Below are 22,907 nucleotides of genomic sequence, written 5' to 3' on the forward strand. Positions count from 1 at the left end.
ATTTTGTTTTAAACTCATACTCTAATCATTGTCTTCTTTCCTTGTGAAACTTCTGAATAATTGTGTTCACTTCTCCTTCCCACTAGATGGTCATTTCATTGAGATTTTCTCCAGAACACTGAAAAATGTTCTATAAATATATGTGAAACACACCGGTCTCCTCCAGCGTGATGATCATGGTGCCCGGGCCGAAGGAGTTCCAGGCCGTGCAGTTGTAAGTGGACAGAAAGTCGGACTCCATCACGTTGTTGATGGTGAGGGTGGAGAGGACGCCACCGCCCTCAGATGACAGTTTGCTCTGCTCCACTGTGTACCTCTCCAGCAGCGTCCCCTTCTCCTTCTCCCACACGTTTTCCTTCCACGCCCACACCTGACGCGCACGCACAAACCCCGTTAGACTAAATCAGATTCAATTAAAAGGCTTCAAGAGCAGATTCATTGTAGTCAGGAAAGCTGTGTAAGACCTGCTCAGTATAGAAAAAAAACATCACACTGTGTTTTGCACTAATGTCATGATTTTTTTGTAGCCGTGCAGGAGTCACTACTTCATTTCACTCCATAATAAAGTTACATAAATACTGTGACGAGTCCTACTCTTGCAACCATTATAGCAGGAGTTGTCCTGTGATACCGTCGTTACCATGGGAAACATATGAGGATATTATTATGACTTACTTTATGATTCCCACCCCAGCTATCAAATCACAGTCAAGTCAAATGCTTCCAGTTATGCATTTGTGCACAAATACATATTAATGTGCTGTATTCAAGCACATTAAAGGGTACCTGAAACAGAACTGGTTACATAAAAGTGTTCACAGTATGGCTAATAAATGCAGAAGATCTAAGTAACTGGCAGTTTAATGATTTGTGCTATCGCCACACTACATTTTCAGTTTTTCAAACATGAATAAAAAAATTGAAATTACCGCTGTTTAAATATTTGCTTTTCTCAACACAACAGGGTGATCGTAGCTGTTAAGATATTTCTTTTCAAAAATGCCAACTGGCTATAATGTGTCACACTAACATTGTAGAATGACATGACAGTAATAGATGAATGAGCTGGTGAGAATCTTGCACACCCTCCAACCTTAAAGCCACTAAAAGCAGCTGTATTATTCAGCACTGAAGTACTGCGCTAAGGTGAGTTAATTATACATAAGCCCACATGTTTCCATAATCTGCCCACTTATTCGAGAGAAGGAGATTCTCTTGGCTGTGGTGTTTACTGGGACAACTGTTCTTCCCCAGTCTTTTATATTTTATAAATCTTTCTCTGCCCAAACCACCGCCACTTGCATTAGAAGCGTGCAACGCAAGTCAGGATGGATCAGTCACAGAGGCGGGGGAGCCGTGGAGCTACTACTGCTGCGTTTCTCTGATACAACCAAGCAGGGAAAGCATCCAGGACGATTTCTGACGCAGAGCTAAAAGCGGGCCGGCTTAGTGTTGGTTTGTTTATGTGATGGGATGGAAGAACATTCTAGGAGAGTTTAAGGGTGAGTCACCACTCAAATAGAAAAGGGGACAGTGTCGGTGCCTAAAAGCATTCGCCATGCAGGAAAAGAACCATTTACGAAAAGGAAGGTACAGTAACCATAAAATAGATACTGCTGTCGGACTAAAAGGCACAACCTTGTTGTCTCTGTGACCAAAGCTTCTCCTGGTTTGGCGTTTTTCTCGGTCTGGACTAAAATGTAGAAAAAATTATCTTCGGTTTTTTTTTTGCCACAAATGAGTCACATTTTCTTTCACTTACTATCTTATCTGGAGGAGGTGTACTAGCTATGTAGCATTTCACCTCTCCTCTCTCTCCTCTCCCGGCATACTGGACTGGATCACTGGAAATGATGGGTGGGCCTGCAGGGAGAGAACATGTGGATGCATTTAACAAAAATGTAAAAGAAACTACTAAAAACCGCTAAACCCAAGCTTATTGCTCGTTTCTTTTTTTAACTGTTGACCTTACGGACCTGTTCAAAAGGAGGTGTAGGATGGTCAAAAACAAGTGCCCACCACTTTAGACATATAGCAATTTTTTTTTCTTTCAATTACAGAGACGCTGACCTTTTCGAAAGTACAACATTTTCGTTTACAAGCAGTGACACATTAAACTGTGTTGATGTTTGCTGACCGTTGACTGTGAGCGTGACCTCAGTCTCTCCTACTCCAATCCGTGGGACGATAGCCTTGCATACATACTGGCCAGCATCCGCCTGGCTTACCGACTTCAGAAACAGCTGATTGCTGTTACTCAGAACCTGTGGGGGAGTGAAAAAAGAAATATAAACAAGGCATCTGCAAAACTGCAGCAAGGAATAAACAGAATAAAGGTCCACATGTACAGTGTATAGGGAGAAAAAAGGTCCATGTGTATTATCTCAAAAGATCCCATCGTAGATAGTATTTAAGTATACATGTTCTTCCACTCTGACTCTAAATTGCCAACAATGCAAAAATGCACATCCAATTTTAACCTATCACAAAGGTTTTGAAGACGCTTAGCAACCAAATCCATCTGAAAATTAGCCATGTTAAATTATGTCTAAATATGTAAGCATGTAGAAAGAAAAACACCTGAACGAGTTTGATTATACAGATGTGGTTTTTGGCCAAGGCAGACCACAGTTTCCAAACAAAGACATGTAACAAGCCCATTTCTTTTACTGTCTTAGTGATGGTCTCTTCCCCACTGTAAGTCACCGCAGCTAACATAAACAGCCTTATTGCTAACCAAACAGTCCATGGTGACACTTATGGTAGCAACAGCACAAAGAGGTAACTGCTGATCCTCAAAAATTCAGTCAGATATAAAGCCAGACACTGCAGTGTGCCGAATAACCATTAGAGGCTGGTTCCAGACGCAAGTCAATCCTCAAAGAGCCCCATGTTGAGCCTCTGAGATCTGAGCTGTCATTGGTGCCCACCATAACTCTAACCCTAGGCAAAACAGAAGCATTATTTTTGCTTTTATTAAAAGCTTGTGTTAAAGTTTTGGCAAATAATCCATAAAGAGTCAAAGTGACACACACCAAAATTCATTCCATAAATGCCTGCTTTACCTTTCTGCAAAGGTTAGAATAGGGTTCCCTCTATAATGGCTTAGATCTCAGATCATTTTAAACTCAAAAAAGAAGAAAACAAAAAAAAGAAGCAGGGTGTTGGCCAAAAATATGGAGGTCCAGAAGACTCAGAGATCAAATAAAGCATTTTGTGATGTTTATTTTATTTATTTAGACAGTAATTTAATCAACATCCAAAGGAGGAATTATAGATATTTAAGAAAGAATATATAAGAAATATAAATACTTCTAAATTAACTATTATCCCATTAATAAATACTTCAAATAGAAAAAAGGATTTACAGAACAAAAATAACTCTCAATAAAAAAACATTTCAAATTTACAGTGTAAAAAATTGATTTTCAAAAATGCTATTTAAAAAGAGGAATTGTATGTAAAACAAAAATGGCAGTAGACACGGGCTCATCAGTCCAGATGTTAACACATAATTTTCTGATACTTGAAGCCTTAAAAGACTTGACAGGGCGATTATGTCTGTCAGTCCTTGTATTGCTGCGCTCTATCAAGAGAAAGGCTAAAGATGATGCTATTGATTTCAGTTCATTTGTCTTACTTACACAAGTGCACGCACTTTGACACAAATCTAAGCAATGAAAACCATTTAAGGAGCACTGTACACCTAGCCATCAAAGGTTTAATAACATACCGTAAGTCCTGCAAAATCACACCACATCTGATGTATGAGTTTGGTAGATTTGCTTATTGTCAGTAAATCTCAAACCATTTGAAAGCCTGTTTATTTTCCCTTAAATTGTGCCACATTTGTAAAGAAAATGCATTTGTCGGTTGAGCAGCAGAGTTGTGTATGTGGGTTGCACCCATGAAAAATCTGCCAAATCTTCTTTTATACATCAGAGTTATTCAAATGTATCAGCAGTTGGATGTCACTGTTAAGTGAATGGTGAAAGTGACCTGCAAGTATTTTTGACTCTTTCTTTTTAGAATTCATCAGCAGCTGCTGAGGAACGTATTTGAATATTTCCTTGAATCTCTTCTATGCCACTTTCCTTCACCTTAAAGCTGAGGGATGGCTTAATCCTGGCGAGGAGACAAACATCAGTGTTTTGCATCCTCTGTGCAACAACCACTCATCAAGATCAGCCAGAAGTCTATACCTGTCTACAGCTCTGTTGAGCAGCACAAGATATAGGAACAGACAAAATAATGAATAACTCAATTTCAGGTAGATGATGAACAGACAGAGTTTTCATCCCTGAGCTGTACCATGCCCTGCTCTGCAGAACTGATCAATCCAACTGTGCAATTTCCAGAAACAATACCAACATACAATTGGACAGCTTGCATTCTTTGAAAAATGCTGGGCCATTTATGATCCGTCTATCAGAAATCACGTGTCCTTGGCTTTCCTGCACTTTCATAATTCAGTGTTTCATACTTTGTTGAATATCAATAATAAAAGAAATGACTGAACTGCTGTTCTGTCATTGTAATCACCCTGTCTAAAGTCTTTTAAGCATCAGAACGTTATGTGGTAATATCTGGACTGATGAGAGCATTTTAATAATTATTTTAAAGGTTGTATGTTTCAGTGATTGCTCTAACACTGTGTGTAAATGTGACAGGCTTTTTGTTTGTGAAAAGCAAATTAGCTTACTAAAAACGATAGCTAGCTAGTGCTAGTAATATTTTCAAAAGCTAACATGAGGCTAAAAGTGATGCTACGGTTAGCCATGTTAGCACGTTATTTATAACAGGTGGTCAGGCTGAGTTCACCAGAGCACACTTAGAGGATCATTTCACTGCAGTGTCCCTTTGCATACTTCTTATACAGGCTCAGTCATACACGAGGTTAAGTCTCCTTAAACAAGCACAAACATTTACTTAAATGCTAACTGGAGCAGCTAATCCAATAGCTTATTAACTACATGAGGTTAAATGAGGTTTCCTATTGAGAGTTTATTGAGATTTTTTCTGTAAATCCTTTTTCTATTTGAAGTATTTATTAATATATTAATAGTTAATTTAGAAATATTTATCTATAATTCCCATTTTTATTGTCCATGAAATGATCAGATAATGAATTATTGTATTAATGTCTTATTTTCTAGCTCATAGTTTTTTAGTCAATATTAAATCATGAAATCATCATCTCCCGATCCTCCATAAAAAATGGTACTTTGTAAACCAGTGAGTGATGTCATGATCACTACACTCATTTTTTACATACAGGTTATTATTTGCAAACACCAACTAAATTTACCATTTTTGGGGGGGAAATACAATAGATGTGAGCGACAAGTTACTAATAGTTAACCAGACATTTGTCAACAAACAGATTTTCTAAAATTCAAATTGAAAATAACTTTATTGACATAATTGAAATATTAAATATTATTAATACCTTTTGCTGATTATAGATTAGGATAGAGTTACTAAATTGGAATCATATTACTATAGACAACAAATCAAAACCTAGTTTCATGTAAGTTATAAATATAAAAGATGGTGTTTGAAAATATAACATAATGCTTTTCGATGACCGGGCGCTTTTGTAAACACTTGGGAAGAAAGTGTGACCTGTAAAAACAGTGTGAGCACAAGTACAGAGGAAAATGTGCAAAGCGTGGGCTCTTAGCTTCTTACCATGTTTGAACCCTTTTTGAACCAGGTGAGTGTGAGCGGAGGGTTTCCAGCCCATTTGCAGTTGAGGGTCACATCAGAGTCAACATCTACTGTTTTTGGCTGTGGCTCCACCAGCAGGATTGGACCGACTGGAGACAGAGATTGAAAGAGAGAGAGAGTAATAATGCAGTAGGACTAAAAGGGGAAAAGCTACTCGGAGAAAAAGAAACACAACAACGGTGTGTTTTATCCCTCTGACTCTGGACCGTAGTGAGTGAAGTGGGCCGCAACTTATTGAACATAGTGAGATGACTACAGTGTGACTCACAGTGAACGTCCACCAAGATGCTGACGTTGGTTTTTCCCACAGCATTGAAAACAAGACATGAAACCGGCTCGGTGAAGAAAGAGTGGTCGGCCTTGGTGGTGAACACGCTTTCCCTGGCACCCTGCAGCACCACGCCGCCCTTAGCCCATCTAGGATTTAATACAGTGCGTTAGATGTACTAAAAAAAACCCGGAAAAACACAAAGATGAGTAGCATGTGTGACATGAATTGAAACCTAAAATTGTTTGATAACTTAGTTTGAAACTAAAATCTGTCACTTTGACTTTGTAGCAGCTACTTTAAGAAGCATGCTGAAAATGAGAATGAAGCCGACCTGTAGCCCATGATAGGAGGGTTGGCGTGAGCCTGGCAGGTGAAAGTGACTCTGTCCCCTTCTAGGACAGAGCGAGGCTCAATGGACAAGGTCACTATTGGTGAATCTGGAGGAGAGAGAGAGCAAAAGAGACTCACATAAGACCAGGCCCTAGCACATCTAATGCATGCAGCAATCTGGAGGACAGGCTGATGCAAAATGGCTGCCGCGCATTACTTAATAGCTGCTATAAAAGCTTTTATCTGGTGGCAGATGGTATACATTCAAAATTATGATGCTTGTTCTTTTTTGTCATAAAAATAATAATAATAAAAGTAGCAGGGGGAACAGTCATTATATTTGTGTTTGTCTCTGTAGTCAATATTTGCTGTTAATATATGTATTTATCCTTCAGTCAAGGAATCTGAATGAGATGTGGAATACATTATTTTTCTTCTCAGTTTGCTAACTTGTCTGTATTAAGAAAATCACTGCTTACGGTGCACGTTAAGAGTGACGGTTGTGCTTTTGCCAGTGGGAACAGCCAGATTGGTGGCCACACAGCTGTAGTTCCTCCCAGTATCGGTGTCAACCGGCTGGATAGGCAGATAGCTCCGTGTGGTCACCCGCTTCCTGTCTGGAAGCACTTCCTGATGATTGGAGGATAGGAAGACAGAGAGAGATACGCACATATAGGAGTGTTAGAACTGCAGATACTGTGTATGTGTGTTCAGTATTTCTAGGCTCATGTGTGGGTTTGTCTTTTTAGGTTTACAGTGATGCTGTTAGCCCCCTCCACAGGTAGACCATCTTTGAGCCACTCGATCATGGAGGGCGGCTTTGCCCCTCGAGACACACAGCTCAGGTTGTAGGACTCCCCTGCATTCAGCAGTACCTCCGGACCCCCATCAATCACTGGGTCGTCTGGGGGGACTGCAGCAGAAAAAGAGCGCAGTTAGAATCAAACACCGTCTCGCGTGCATCCCATAGTCATGTGCAAAGACACAGATGCACACAAACATACTGAGGACAGTGAGTTTGGCCCTTCTGGACCTCAGGGCAGCATCTGGCGCCTGGCACTCATACAGGGAGTCATCGGACAGATCAGCTGACAGAATTTCCAGGTTGTACTGGCCCAACTCCTGGACCCGCAGCACACGGTACCTGGGCCAGGCTGGGAACACACATACACAAACCAAGGATATAGCTTCACAACAAACAAAGAGTGCATATTATATTATTGCTTGCTTTGTATATCTGTTTAGGGTTCCGGCACATCTGAAAACAATAAAAAGACAAGCAACAGGGACATTTTTAATCTGTATTTCCACTCTTATGTTGACATTTTAGCTGTAGTCTCAAATCTATTCCCACGTATCAATGTTGTCTTGTGTGCTTATGTTTTTTTATTTTATTCATCTTTTATATTTGAACCTTCAAATACTAACTACCCATAGTCACATGCTTCAAGGGCCCAACATATTCTGCAATATCTTGCAGCTTGCTGAAGTTCACGCAGATTTCAATCATCAGATATGTGTCATACGTGAGGTAGAAATTGGACCTTTTAACCATCAGCGTAAAGGACAACAGAGCAAAGCACGGCCACATGACGTGACTGATTTTAAAAAAAACAAGCATGCATTCACTTAGTTTCACGATGCGCATGCACAGTAAAACACACACACGAGACACAGCCTTGTAATCTTCCCTTCCCCCATCCAGCATACAACCCAGTTGTGTGACAATACACTATACATTCTCACCATTAGGTGGCATCCCTGCTCTCTTTACCCAGCAGGGGGAAAAGATGAATGCATTATGACAGCAACGTTTTAGAGGACTCACATCGACTCTAGTCCATGGTGCAGAATTCATGTTTGCTGCCCAGACGTAGTTCACATGTGAAAAAATAGATCTCTGCTGCCGTTTGCATGTGCAGCCTCTGAACTGAGCCTTGCAGCTCGCCTAACCTTGCGCGTCCTTCTTTCTGCATGCATTTGTGCATGCGTGTGCCTTGTATATGCGTGCATTTGCATGTGAAATGTTGAGGGCGAGAAAGCGTATGAAAAGCCCAGAGAAGCAGGGATGGTGGTGGGGGGCAGAGGGACAGTGCTCCATACACAAACAACACACACACAGTGAGAGTATGTGTGCACTAAGTGGCCAGTGTTCATTCACGTTTTTGTTTTTTGGGGGGGGGGTTTGTTTTTCAAGCTTTAGGCACTAGACTGTTACAGTAATAATATGAATCAACTAAAGTAAGGAGGAATGAGGAAAAGGCAGGACAGACAAGGACAGGCCGAAGGAGAAAGAGATGACAGAAAGAGGAGGGGATGAAATAAGAGTGTGTCAAGCTAAGGAGAGACGAGCCCGACAAGTTAAAAGAAGAATATGAGAGAGGCCTCAGTGCAACAGTGGCAGCTGAAAGAAGGAGAGCAAAGGAGAAAGAAAGGAACAAGGGATCTTAGATGGGAAGGTCACAAAGGAATAAGATGACAGAGGAGAGGAGAGGAGAGGAGAGGAGAGGAGAGGAGAGGAGAGGAGAGGAGAGGAGAGGAGAGGAATAAATGGTGAAACAAAAGTAATCCAGAGCCAAGCAGAAAAAAATGTGTACACTATAAATTGACAACATCTGCAGAAAAACAATAACAACAAATGCAAGGCAACAACATGAGACAGATGATGCAGTGCCCCTCTGGACCAATCAGTTAAAAATGTACCCACTTGTTTAGACCAGTAATTGCACAGCCCCAGCATTAGTCCCTTTGGGCTAATCAGTGCAGTTCTGACAATGTTAGAAACAAGCGATGAGATGCATCATTTGCCCCCGAGTTTTGCCCAAGTCAGGCAAAATCAGACTAGGAATCATGTGAGGTAAAAATGGAAACAGTACAGGCAGAGAGCTTCATAACAGAAGGAGGGTTACGTATATAGCGATGAATCGCCCTTTCAATAAAAATCAGCAGGCAGCTAATCAGTGTCACCCACTGCTAATAATACAGAGGTGGTGATGTTCCTTAGTCAAAATGAAGGGTGTCTACAAAACCTGCCCAAGGGAGTTTAGAAATTCCCATCAAAAAAACTGAAGATATGTGGAGGAAATGGCTAAAAATATCATAAGCTGAATGATGTACACAGTGTGTCACAACAATCTGATTCCAATTCAATTCTGGTGTATTTATACAGCACCAAATCACAACAAATCACCTCAAGGTGCTTTGAATTATAATGCAAAGACACTCGCAGGATTCTGGAGAACAGCCCAACAATGAAATGAGCCCCTATCAGCCTATACTTGGTCCAGCCTTAACTTTATCAAAAAGGATATTTGTGAGTGTAATAAACAGTAAGTGATGCGACATCTGTGTCTTTTTTTTAATATGACAGTATCCTCTTTTATCACTGTGGGAAACTCGCGCAGGCACACCTGTAACCAACATTTTCTCCAGCAAAAACACTTAGTAACCAGTAGATACCACAGTTACAATGAGACAGGCTTTAGTAACACTGAGCAAGAGTGTATCATTCACAATGTGGCTTTATTAACAAAACTCTCAAAGTCCACAAGAGAAACAAAAGCAACAATGTTTCTACCATGCCACAGCATAGACCCGGTGAAAGTCTAACTGTTTTTCTTTAGCATACACAGCATCACACTGAATGGATGATGTTTGGTGGTTACTGTTGGTCAACTAAAACCATGTGAATATGTGGCATTGGGTTATGGAAATTATTACCAGTTTACTTTTAGACAAAGCGATTCATTACCCTATCAAGAAAGTACTCTGCAGATTAATTCATTACAAAAACAAATATCAGTGGCAGTCCTCAGTGTTAACCAGTCCAATTGAAAAACCCTTTCAAGGCCATGATGTTGGAGCCAGGCTTCTAGCAACTTTGTCTTGCTAACTATTTTATTTTGTGAGGCCATCATAGACGGTAGTTTTGTGCTGATGATCACATTTAGCCCAAAGCACAGCTGAGACTCACATGGCTTTAAAGAACTTTTAATAAAACCTCCAAACTTTAAGAGCAAATCACTGCACTATTTCTATAGCCTTTCAACATGCTATCAAGCTATTCCAATAACTGCCCTACTACTCGGACTTTGTGGCAGGTGCAGAAGCTCTCATTAAGGTGGAATTCAGTCATCCCGTTTGCCTTGCATGTACTTTGGTTTGTGCATTTCCAATTTTTGCTGATTGTCGGAAAAAGTCACACAAACAAAACAAAAAGAAACTAAACAATTGTAGCACCTTGATGCCTTCTGGAGTCCCACTTTTAGCTTGGTGCCATAGCACAGTACAACTTTACCCATGTGCACTGTAAATATTGTAGGCCAGACACCTCATGAATGGAGAATCAGGGGGGGGGGGGGGGGGGGGGAAGTCCAGACACTATCAAAATTTCTGCTTCTCTAAAGACGCAGCATGAAACGTAGCCCGAGAGCTGCTGCGATCCAAAGATATCAGAATCAGCTTTAATAATAAAACAATCTTAGTCACATGCTTAACTGAGTGAAAGAAGGGCCTCGGGAGGCTGTATGATGTCTCACCTCGGAGGTCCTCTCCAATGCCCAGAGCCAAGCCATCTTTGGTCCACTGAACAATGCCAGAATAGTTGAATACAACACAGGACAGGATCACCCTCTGGCCCCGCACCACCGACTGGTCTGCTGGCTCCTGAGAGAATCTCGCTGTCCAAACTGGTGGAGAAAACAGAGGGATAAGTTATGGAATTATAAGATATTTTTATGTGTACACTCTAAAGAGAAGCTTAAGTAAAAATCATTCGTTCAAGTGTATCGGCCTATACCTTTTATGGCTAATTGATTCAAACTTTATTCTCCCAGCAGCAACGGAAGGCCATAATTACCACGTTTGATCACACAGTGGCTCGTGGGCATTAAGTGACAGGGCAGCAAAGAACAGCGTGGTGAGACAGGGGTGTCAGAAAAGAGCAAATCAGAGCAGAACTGGAGAAGAAAGAAAGAGAAAGAATGAAGTGGAAGAGGCAGTCAACGCTCACTCACGAGAGGAGATCAAACTGACAACTTCAGCCATAGGGTGTCTCACACCCCCTTTTCTCCCTCACTCCTGACTTTTATTTCTCCAAAACTCCCCGATCCTCCCTCTCGTTTCCCTCTTGTTTCTCCCTTCTTCATTCCTGCCTATGAGTCATCTCCCAGGCTTCCACTCCCCAACCAAAACTACAGTGGCTGTCATTGTCTACCACACTCTCTCACTCCAGTTTGTAGCCCACTACCACCATGAGGAAAACGGGTGTGTGTGGGGGGGGGGGGGGGGGGGGGGCTTCAGCCACTGTTTCATGCAGTACGATGACGAGTTGTAATTAGGTGTCCCCTGAAGACATGGTGCACGTACGATACACGAGAGACAGCCGCTGCAAGATTTGCTTCAAATCTTCAGTCTTTCCATTCGGTCTCTCGCCTCCATTTTTTCCCTCTCTCCCACTTGTTATTTCGAAGAATCTCGTACTGTAGATCATTAACCCACTGCTGCATTGTACACCCCCCCCCCCCCCCCCAGCCCCCACCTTCCTCCTCCTCCTTTGTCATTGCCTCTCTTCTTCTGTTCTCTCTCTGTAACGTTGTACGTCCTTTACCCAAATTGCTTCGCGTCACTCCCTGCTTTTGGTGTATATGTATGCATCCCCACTCGCCTCCTTCACTTTGTACATCTATAATTCTGTCTATAACTGTCCTTTTGCTTCCTCCACCTCTCCTTTCCTACAGTGTGTACACACCTCTCTCTTTCTATCTACATACATAACGCCGTATATATCCTTTTACCCATAATGCTTTCTATTTCTGTGTTGCTTCTCCTTTGCTGGTTGGAAGGGGGTTTGAGGCGGACTGTCACAACTCATTTATCACATTAAATATCAGCCCTCTAGCACTTTCTCTCTCCCTCTCTTTCTCATCCCCCCATTCACCCATCTCTCTCTCCTCTCGCTTTTTCCCCTCACTCCTTTTTTCTTCACCTTCTGCCATTTCCATCTCTTCTTCTCACTTGTCCACTCCACTTTTTTTTATCACTTGTTTTGCCCTTCTGTTTCCCTTACACCCTCTTTCTCACTCATTCCCTCACACTCTCTTTGAGCCCTCCAGCGCTTTTCCAAAGGTTTCCATCTCTCTCACTTTTTTTAACAACTGCCATATGCCTCCGCACCCCACCTCCTGCCTCCCCATCATGACCCTCAGTGCCCATCTCTCGCATTCCCCATCCCTTTCACAAACACAGACATGCACTCTCTCCCCATCATGTCATATTTGGTGTGATCTGCAGAGGTTCAATATGCCTGATAATACAAAAGAACCCAGTCATGCAAAAAGATTTCTGTACCAATCACAACAATGGCTCCTGACAGTGCAGCACATTAATATTCTGAAGATAAAGGAGGTGTGCAAGGATACACGGTGAAAAGGGAACTGGATGCAGATGGAGCTTTGCAGCATGCATACCAAGAATAATTCAGTGTGTTGCCCCAAAAAACATATTCTAGTCCTTAATCTGCTCCCTGAGGACCCCAAAGAACTAAATCGATGAATTAAGATTAAAAAAAGATGACAGAGCAAAAGTGAGTAGCCATGAGAAGAAGGGAGTAAAATGTTCTTAATTAAAGGCTTTTAACTAAGAATAATGAAAAGTCATCTCTCAGTAGTGAGCAAGCACATTAGTCCAAAGCTACATGATCCTCCTAATGGGCACTCAATACAAGCCTGACTCACTGTGTTGAGATAAATAAGGAACTTGTGATTGCTGTCTAACGCTGACAAATCAACAATCAAACTAGAATCTACATCTGTCTGTTTTGAAACTAAAAGAACATCAATTCTTAAAGGGCCGGAAATCATCCTTCAATATCCTCTTACCGTAAGCAACAGATTCCTCATTAACACACACGAAAACACGTTTGTGTTATTTGCATTATTAAAGATTCGTATCCATGTTTTTCTCTGTATGCTGCCTGACTGATTGAAGTGGGTGCAGCTTCGTTGGAAAAAAACTTATGTTACATACTCCCGTGCACGCAATGCCAGATTAATGTTCTTTTTAGTTCTGTTTGTTTTCTAACGGGTTTTCATTGCTGTGATTTAAAAATCAAGCAAAGTTGCAAGCTGCACAGTCAAATCAATGTGCTCAAACCAAGCAGAAGACACTGCGAGTGAAAAATGAACCTGAAAAATTAAGTGCCCGCAGTTCCTCCCATCAGGAGGCTGGTTCTAAAACACTGACGGTATATAAAAGATGGATGTAGCTTCCAGGTTCTGAAAACCTGCATTATCACTAATGGGCTACAGTTATAGACTCCTTACATTGCTAAAAGGCTTGTACTAGTACAAAGGCCTATGGATAAACTAGGGTATGCTGATTGCAATTTGCAAGTTCTTAAGCAATGAGAACAGGGCGTTCCCCAGCTTCACAGTCGGATTCACATCATATCCGGTTTGAAAAAACCAAGACGTTTAAGAAAAGCCAATAAAAGATCTGGGCTTCACAAAAGAATCAGCGAGTAAAATCAGTGTAACAGTGGTTACATCCAGCTTTTGTATACATGTTCCAAAATGGAATTAGTCAGCTGAATTTCTTGTGCAATAGATCTATTTGCTGAAAAAGTCTGCTTTAATTCTGGTGAGTAAAAGTCTCAAATAGGTATCTATGTCTGGAGTGTAGCCACACAGCCAAAAGAGTACCAAAAGATGCAGACTGAGCTAGATGCTCTTAGATATCCTAGAGTGTAATAACGGACTGAAACAGAAGATGGCAGCACTGCATGTACAAGGATGCCAGCTGCTGTTAAGCCCCTGAAGAAGAAGAAGCTGTGTCCGGTATCGTAGCTGTGTCCAAATTCAGGAACCACATCCTCCTCTGCCCACATTTGTAGGCCAATTACGTTACAGCGACACGACGAAGGCTGTCCAAATTCGAAGACTCCGACAAATGCGCCCTTCATTTCTCCAGATTTGAAGGATGGGTCGGATGTATACTTCGTGGCCCAACCTATCCCAGAATTCATAGGGTGGCCCAGCGCGGCCCTGCTCAGTTTCCAACAATGGTGGCAGCTAGTTAGTTTTAATGTTACTCTTATTATTCTTTCTGGGTGACAAAATAAACGTTTAACGTATTTTCAGGCGAGAATGTAGCTGTGTAAACCTCAAATATCTGCTCAGTTTATCAAGACACCACATATTTTCAAAAGCGCTCCGACGTTTTCGGAGACGTCTGTTACCCACTAGCTCGATAGCTAGCCGGGGTTCTAGGCTCACTAGAGCCAGTGAGAACACCGGACACCTGGCAAATCGTTTTCAAACCCACCGCTGTCTTTCACTACTCAGGTTAAACATGATATATACATAACTTAAAATGTTATTGTTTGGCTTTTTTCAGTATTTTATTTGTACGTTTTACGTCCAATGGATGCATGATCTGATTAGTCGACTAATCGCAAAAATAATCGGTGACTAGTCGACTATCAAAATAATTGTTTGTGGCGGCCCTATTGTCCAAATATATTTACATTTGGCTCCAGGAAAAAAAGACTACCTGACAGCAACCAAAATACTGCCATCAAGACTTCAGGAGATTTCATAAAAAAGTCTGTACAGTCTATTGCCGAAACACACAAAACACAGCAGGGATAATAAGTCTCAGTGGGATTGTCATTATGAACAACGTCTTCGTTTCCATTGGAAATAAAGAAATGCTGACTGCAGTGCGTTGGTGTGGCATGCTCTCTTTGCACAAGATAAATCAAAGGAGTGGCTGGAATCTGTTTCTCATACGCCAGATCTAATGAGATGGTACAGTGTGTAAAGATCCAGTGTGCCTTGAGCAGTTAATGTAAATAAAACATTAATGCAGAGGTGATTAAGGTAGAAAAGGAAGAATTAGCTTGGATATTGCCTGCCATTACAAAAAAAGATCACTGTCGATGGCAGATTTTTGATGGTAGATTTGTCCTTTAATTTTCCTGCATGCACCCCAATTAAATGAAAGTTGCACTTTTCTAAAGCTAATTACTGGGATGCGGAGTGTGGATTTATAGCGTCTTAAAAAGCGTGACAAGCCTTTCTCAGTTATACATGGTGTAAAGAGAGTTTATCTGGGTTTAAACTACCCCGCAACCTCGACAGTAGCCTGAGGGCAAGTAAATCCTTCCTTCCACCACCTCTGCTACGGTAGCTGAAGGTATTCCCTCAGTAAACCAAAAACATAATCCAAACTGAATACTCCTGAGTGGAGGCTACACAATCTGCAGAGAAAACACCCATGCAAAGGCTGAAGACTGAAAACATTGACTCATTTAAACATGTGCTCATCGCCTTCTGATTTCCATATTACACAGTTAACACTTGTCAACATGAGTGTATGTGCTCGTCTCTGTGTGTTTAAAGAAGGAAATCTACAAGCGGCGAGTAGCCAGAGTGAAGGAAAGACAGGAGAGTGCATGCAAGAGAGCTTGTATTCTCTCATTATGTGGGTTATGCTGCAGTGACAAATTTAGAGTGTGTCCTGATTTCTTTGAGTCACCGATCCCCAAGACACCACCGGGAGACTCCGAGCACCCTGTCCCCACACAAACTACGGTCACAAAGGGATGCTTGCAGACACGCACGCGCCCGCACACAAATAGGCTGCAAGGATGACCTAACCTTCGCCACATGGGCAAACCATTTCCTGTCAACACACACATAAACACAACCACTCAAAACCCCAACCATATAATTGACACACAGAGGCGGTTTCCTGAACATGGATCACACCACAGCTTGGCGTAAACCATCAAGCCAGCGGCGCATCTTCATCTCCGCTGGGAATAGGTCTCGGTTTGGTCTGGGATTAAGTACAGCCCTAGCCAAAGTTTGGAAAGGGATTAGGATTAATCTGGGGCTAAGGACAACAGCCCCTTGCAGACACTGAGACACCAACCTCTGCTTGTCAATGCACACACAAAGCCAAAGGCGAGCGCATGCTGCCTCGTCGGGTGACTCACCAAAAGCATGGCCACACATCGCCACAGTGTGAACTACTACAGCAGTTTCCCCCGGGAGCACCTCTCGCACCACGCAATGGTGTTTTAATAGCAAGGTAATGAACCATCCATTTGAAAATCACCGAAAAGGTTTATGCGTGCAAAGACGTTCAGAGCTATTTTTAGCGAGTGTGCTCCTTATACGTCCCCCATTTCTGAAAGTGCCGCACATTCTGCTGTTAGGTGGCGACTGTCAAAACTTGTTTGCACCTTTTAAACACACGTTTGCTTCACCTCAGTGGGATATGAGACAAAGCTGGAAGTGATGCCATGCAATCCACAGTTCTGGCAAAGGCTTGACTGGTGGCATTCAGTCTCATTGAATTAGATGCTATTAAATAAAAAGCCATTTGTATGGATTGTTATGCATCGATCTAATTATCTTTGTGTCTGGCCCCCTCCCCGTACCCCTCCGACAAAGTCCCCCTGCCTTCCTCTCCCTCGCTCTCCTCCAGCCAATCCCCCGCCTCGGCTGGATCACGGACTTGCGTCACCATAGCAACAGCTGACGTGTAAAGTAACTGCCCAAAAAAAGTTTTCTGTACAAACGCGTCTACGAGCGCACCCGCGTATGTGCATCTGTGTCTGATGAAACCCTCCCTCGTGCTTGGTACACCCATTTTCCTGAAAAAACATTTTTCAATGACCTCATCCTCCCTCCACCTATTCAATTAATAGCCAGACGGCTATGCTGGGCTCTCATTATTTCTCTGTTTCAGCCCTCACTCCCTCTGTGTTCGCCATTAATCAATCCCCTCTAAATTGATTCTGTTATCTCTCTAATTCCATATCGCCGCCGTGTGTGGCCGATGCGTTGGTGCTATGGAGGGGCTGCCGAAAATGAGATGCAGGAGCGGGAGAACAAAGAGACGGCGAGGTCCACAGACACCGAGCTGTGAAGTGTGATGGAGGATGACATCATTGTTTCAGGACAAAGTTGCAGCCATAGGAGTCGCACTGGCTCACCCTCTCGCTGTTTGCTGTATATAGCGTACAAGTAGCTGTGTGTGTGTCGCTCTGTGATCATATTTGTTTTTTCTTCCTGAAAAACTGATTTGGATATATGAGGTTTTAAAGCCCTACCGCACCGTGTAAAAATACTCAGACTATGTAGCCTACATACATTTTAATTTACTCTATATGCGATGAATGGCAAGAATTTTTAATTACATTAAATAAATATATTTATTCAATGTATTTATTAATTGTCTCTTTGTTAGGTCAATAAAATATACTCACATGTGAGTCTATGGTGATTCTTTAAAACTACTTATTTCTTTCAAACAATAAGCAGGGAAGCACCTGTTGTGTATTTCTGAACCCACATCAGTGTTTAAGATACTGAAATAACACTGTGTTTGTTATTACTCACCTCATGTATCCCCATCACGTGCCACTGAAATATAATAAGTATTTTTATGTCTTTTTTTGGTTCTTCAAAAGTTTTGCCAGCACAAAATGTATGTGATGCAAGAGATGAAACGTCTTGTCGTCTAAAGCACTTTGGGTCATCAGTAAGACAGGAAAACTGCCATATAAATCCTGGTCTATTCCATTGCTACATTTCCACTGAGGGGATGTGTATACCGAAGCATGTGTTTGGCCCATCTAGTAAGTGCTTTTCAGGCACATGGAGGCAGCGGTAGACCCACTCAACAGTGACATTAACATATCCTTCAATCTTATTCAGCACTGTTACAAGCAGGATGTGACGTTTGGTTGGTATAGAATTCGCCTTCCTCCCCTCACTGTGATTGGACATTGAGTAAAAAATGATAATCATAACCCAAATTAATAATCTTCCATGGCCTGACAGGAGATAATCAGCTCACCGTGCTTTTTTTATACTAACTGAGTGATCTGCTTCCATGAAAACTCATGGCTAAATTGAAGTCTCCATTCTTTTTGCTGAATTGAGATAGAGACTAGCATATGAAGTCCTGTGTAGACCTGGTCAATATTAAATACCATGAAGCAAAGCACCAGTTGCACACACAACTCTTCAAACATATCTGTAGTCACCAGTTGTTGGACAGGCAATGTCAGATTGGCAAATTGGGCAAAAACATATCACCCAAACCTAGCGCAGACAGATTCAGTTTATCCTCAGACCAAACCCTGATACTTACGCAGCTGAACGCCTCCCTTCTTAAATAGTTCATTTCTATAGCACATTTTACCCTGCAGTGCTCAGATTGTTTCAAATATTAAAATTAAAGACTAAAACAAACCTTCCACTATCAAAACTACGATCAATTAATGTCTAATTGATAAATCAGCCAAAGCTTTTAGCGCTAACTCAAGTGTATTCACGTTCTCCATTTATTTAGCTGGCTGTGGGAACTCTACCACCTGTGCCTGTCTTCTTTCAACAACATGGCCGCCTGGCAGGATGGCCATAATAACCCATCACCATGGTGACGGCGCTATAGGAACAAGCAAGTCACATAGATGGAGAGAGGCAGCGAATGAAAGGAGGCGACCCGCTGCGCCTGCTGACACCGTGTCACTCAAACACAAAGGTGTCTCCTGGAGGTGGGGACGGAGCACAGGGAAGATTAGGGCAGAGGGGAGAGAGAACAGAAAGACTCAGAGACTCCTTCCTTTGTTTGCCGCATTGTCTGCCCGCTCACTCCTTTCCTCTGTCACCTTACCTAGCCGTCCTCCCCCTTACTTGCAGTTAGCGACCCCTCTTTTTCTTCCTCTCTTTTGTGGCCATGCCCCTTCCTCATTGCTTATTCACTTTCTTTTGTCTGGCAGGCATCTTACTTAGAAATTATTACTCCTTCTCCCCTCCACCTTCCACCTTATCCCCCCCTTCCTATCTCTGTGCACATCTTTCTTCTTCTGGAGGCAGGTTTATTTGGAAATAGCAGGTGGAGAGGGGGGGTGAAAATTATTCCTCGGTCTTTGTTTGTCCGTTTTTGATACAACTGTGTGCACACGTGCTCCTGTGAAGGTGTGCAGAGTCGTTTTTCCATGAATATTTGCGCTGGGAAAGTGTGCGTGTGCCACCCTTCCACTCTCTGGGGCTCCACTCATACATTTCACATCTGAAGAGCTTTATTTGTACCAAACCTCTGTTACAGACATTGTTACCATGGCTACAGCCCAGTGAGGACCACTGACACAATGATAGACACAGTGGCCATGGCAACCCTATGATCACTAGTGGGTAATATGATAATTCACGGATGAGGCTTCTGACACATTACGGCCACATGAATATGCTCAATCGCTGGAAAGCCGGCCTGTCGCTGGTAATCCACAAGCCTTTGTGCGGCCAGCGTGCCGAGCGACTGACAAAAGATACTCTGCTGTAACCAAGGGTGAGCAGAACTAACAATAGCTGTCCTCTGGATAAGCTGGAACAAGAGGATACATACATATCAAGCTGCTACTCTGCAGATATGCACTGTGTAGCTTGCGCCACATGGGTCGCCACCGAATTCAAATGGCACAATCAATATCATAATGAACCTGTGATTCCCAGCAGTGGTTCCACATTGACGATAGTTAGCAGCCACACTGCCTCCGAAATCCTCGAGATCGGGCAAGCAGGCAAGGTCCCTCAATCCACCTCGTGTTACAGTATGGTGCAGAGACAGAATCCAGCAAGACTATTTTACAAGCAGCATCCCATCAATAAATCAGCCCTTCCAAGGTCTGCTTTAATTCAATCCAGAGCAATCTAATTTTATTGGTATGTACTGTAGCCTCTTGCAATGTCATCTGTCAGTAAAAGCATCCCATAAAAGCTGGGGGCCTTGACCTGCTAGAGTGTAATAATATTCATACATACCCCCACCCCCTTCCCCCCTGTCCAATATCACCTCCAGTGTCTCGTGTCTCTTTGAAAAGAAAGCTTCTTTGTTAACAGCAGATACCAAAACACACTAGAAAGCGAGGCTTTCTGGGATGAGGATAAGAAATACAGAAAACGATTTTCACAAAAGCAAACATCTGCTTTTTTTAACTCACTGATCTGTATCGTAGCTTTCTACGTGGGCCAAATATTTGTGTTAGGCAATATGTTGCAATGCAGTTGGAAAACTTAAAAAAATAACATACAATTTTTTAAAAATTAAAAATCACTCCCACCAAAAGACAACAAAACAAATGGTGGCCAACTCAGCAGACTCCAACAGCAAGATGTTGAGCTGTTCCACAACTGCAGTTGACTCATGGTTTACTTACCTAGTCAGATTCTTAAGACGACGTACAAAAAATGTCAAATATGATGCAAAAGCATGGAAGAAAAAAATAACACAAAACAGCAATAGACTTTGTCAACAGCTGGTATAGTCCCCAAAACTGTAGTGCACTTGTGTTTTTGTTCTTTTTAACTCGTTCCAGTTAGAGAAAATGATTTAATAACGCAGTGGTGTTTTAAACACCTTTTTGCCAACAGTTTGGGAAAGACACATTCCAGCTTTATCACATTATCAGTTTGTTGTGGAAGAACTTTGACCAGCCTGCACAGAACCCTCCATCCAATCAGCTGCACCCCCCACCTTTGGGATAAACTGGAAGATCGCCAAACATCAGCGCCCAAGATCTTGAGGAAAGATTTCCATAAAGCAGGGGTTGCGGGGGACTTCAGGCTTCAAGAATCGGTGTCCTACAGGTTTTAGATGTGTCCTTGATCCAACACAGCTCATTTAAATGGCTACATTACCTCCTCAACATGTCTTGAAGTCCTCCAGAGGCCTGGTAATGAACTAATCATCTGATTCAGGTGTGTTGACCCAGGGTGAGATCTAAAACCTGCAGGACACGGGCCCTTGAGGCCTGGAGTTCCCCACCCCTGCCCTAAATTGTTGAAGTCCACATACTTTTGGCTATACAGTGTGTCTTCATATAAACTCCTGATGACTTGGCAAAATGTAAATTGGGTTAATCTGCTTCTAAGAACTTGGGCACACTGGGTTATGGTAAACATAGCCTTGAGGGTAGAGCATTAAGTTGGCAGCTGTAGTCTGACAAAAGTAAAGCACGCGCAGAACATTGTTTTAAGGACTCGACTCTGAAGCCATTGATGATTATTATAACTAAAAGACGGCTCGCTCATTATTTGCAGTCCGCAACATTTTAGCCTGCAGGCTGTTATAGTCGATGACATGAGGACAGCGAGCGTTGCCGCGCTGTGGTAACCGATTTAGTTGGACGGCTGACCCTAATGCTTTTATCATAAAGGAAAGATGGATGGAACAAGTCAAATCTCTCTCTCTCTCAGACCCTGTCCCTGCTGAGCAGCAGAAACTGGGAGAGCAGAGAAATGAAGTGACATCATCAGCGTAGGCCACATTCCTGAAGAGGGAGGGGGTGAGGAGGAGGAGGCGGGGGAGAGAGGGAAGAAGAGGAGGAGGAGGAGAATGTCCCAAAACTTTTGAGGTTACAGGACCCGCACCCCCCAAAAACACAGACACACTAACACGCTCTCCCTCTGTGTGTGTGCATGTTTTCTAGCACACATTTCTTTGTGTGATAAAGTACATGGGCTCCTCTTCCTCATCATGTGCTCCCTGTTTTAATTCATGTGCTTCTCCTCCTGTCCCCTCCCCCCACTGCCTCCCCGACTCATACACTCTTCCCCCAACCCCCTACCCCCACCCCACCCCCCACCCCCCCACCCCGTCTCTTTCTCTCTCCACCGACCAGAGGAATGCAAGAACCACATCTGGAACTTATTAGAGAGCGAGCAAGAGAGAAAGGGGTAGATGGAAAGAGAAGAAGTAATGGTGGTGGTGGAGGTGGGGAGGGGAGTGAAAAAAAAAGAAGTCCAGGAGGGAACAGAAAGCGAGAAAGAATGAACTTTGGTAAGCAGAAAAGGGATCACGCTGAGACAGAAAGTCAAAGACGAGCAGAAAAGAAAGTTAACGGCGACACCGGCTAATGGCAATTAACCTCAGTGGGGACGGAGCGGGGGAAGCGCTCGGCTGGCACCTCAGATGTGGGTTCAATCAGTTGTGATTCCAGCGCAAACGTAGCCTTTGAACCGGACTCGACCATATTCTGTGTGAATGAGCAGCTTTGCTGTCCCCACTGAGGGAGCAGTCAAGCCTGAGTAATAGTCCCTTTCTCTATGCCGCTGGCCTCCCGACCACTCCTCCTCCTTCGTCCTGGTCCCTCTCTCCTCACTCCCGGCTCGCTTTTCTTTTCATCCACAACCTCGTCCTACACTTCAATACTGCCCCGCCACCCACCCACCTCACCACCTCTAAAACAAACAAAAAAAAAGAGTGCAATCACTCTCGATTCCTGCTTCACCCACCTGCCCAAAGGACGACCCCCCCCTCTCTCTCTGTCCCCCTTCCTGCCTTCCAAAAGTTTGGGGGTTTTTTCTATTTTTTTTCCTGTAACCCCTCCATCACCTCAAATTGTTTCTTGCTACAGAAATGTGGCTGTGCCATGTTGGAAAATAACAAGGCCAATAGATTCAGTCAGATGTGATAAAGTGTTCCTCTCTCTTGCTCGGGGGACTGTGCATAAAGAAACATTTTTAAGGGGAAGTTTTTTTTTTCTTTTTTCTTTTTA

General features: G+C 42.8%; 1 protein-coding gene across 5 annotated transcripts in view; it reads right to left on the bottom strand.

Moving 5' to 3' along the window:
- kirrel1a (kirre like nephrin family adhesion molecule 1a) overlaps window positions 1-22,907 on the bottom strand; it is a 32,584-nt gene that overhangs the window by 5,765 nt on the left and 3,912 nt on the right. For 4 of the 5 annotated variants that reach the window (XM_080299802.1, XM_080299803.1, XM_026160198.2 and 1 more), the window contains exons 2-11: window positions 10,870-11,019; window positions 7,336-7,485; window positions 7,087-7,244; window positions 6,811-6,961; window positions 6,333-6,438; window positions 5,999-6,147; window positions 5,692-5,819; window positions 2,138-2,264; window positions 1,763-1,863; window positions 154-370 (exon numbers count right to left, since the gene is read on the bottom strand). In XM_080299802.1, coding sequence (XP_080155928.1) covers window positions 154-370; window positions 1,763-1,863; window positions 2,138-2,264; window positions 5,692-5,819; window positions 5,999-6,147; window positions 6,333-6,438; window positions 6,811-6,961; window positions 7,087-7,244; window positions 7,336-7,485; window positions 10,870-11,019 — 1,437 coding nt within the window. Of the gene's footprint in view, window positions 1-153; window positions 371-1,762; window positions 1,864-2,137; window positions 2,265-5,691; window positions 5,820-5,998; window positions 6,148-6,332; window positions 6,439-6,810; window positions 6,962-7,086; window positions 7,245-7,335; window positions 7,486-10,869; window positions 11,020-20,884; window positions 20,931-22,907 lie in introns of those variants that run through there. The other variant, XM_026160210.2, reaches the window with a different exon arrangement.

The sequence above is a fragment of the Astatotilapia calliptera genome, chromosome 3 (assembly GCF_964374335.1).
Source record: "Astatotilapia calliptera chromosome 3, fAstCal68.1, whole genome shotgun sequence".
In the NCBI taxonomy this organism is placed as follows: Eukaryota; Metazoa; Chordata; class Actinopteri; order Cichliformes; family Cichlidae; genus Astatotilapia; species Astatotilapia calliptera.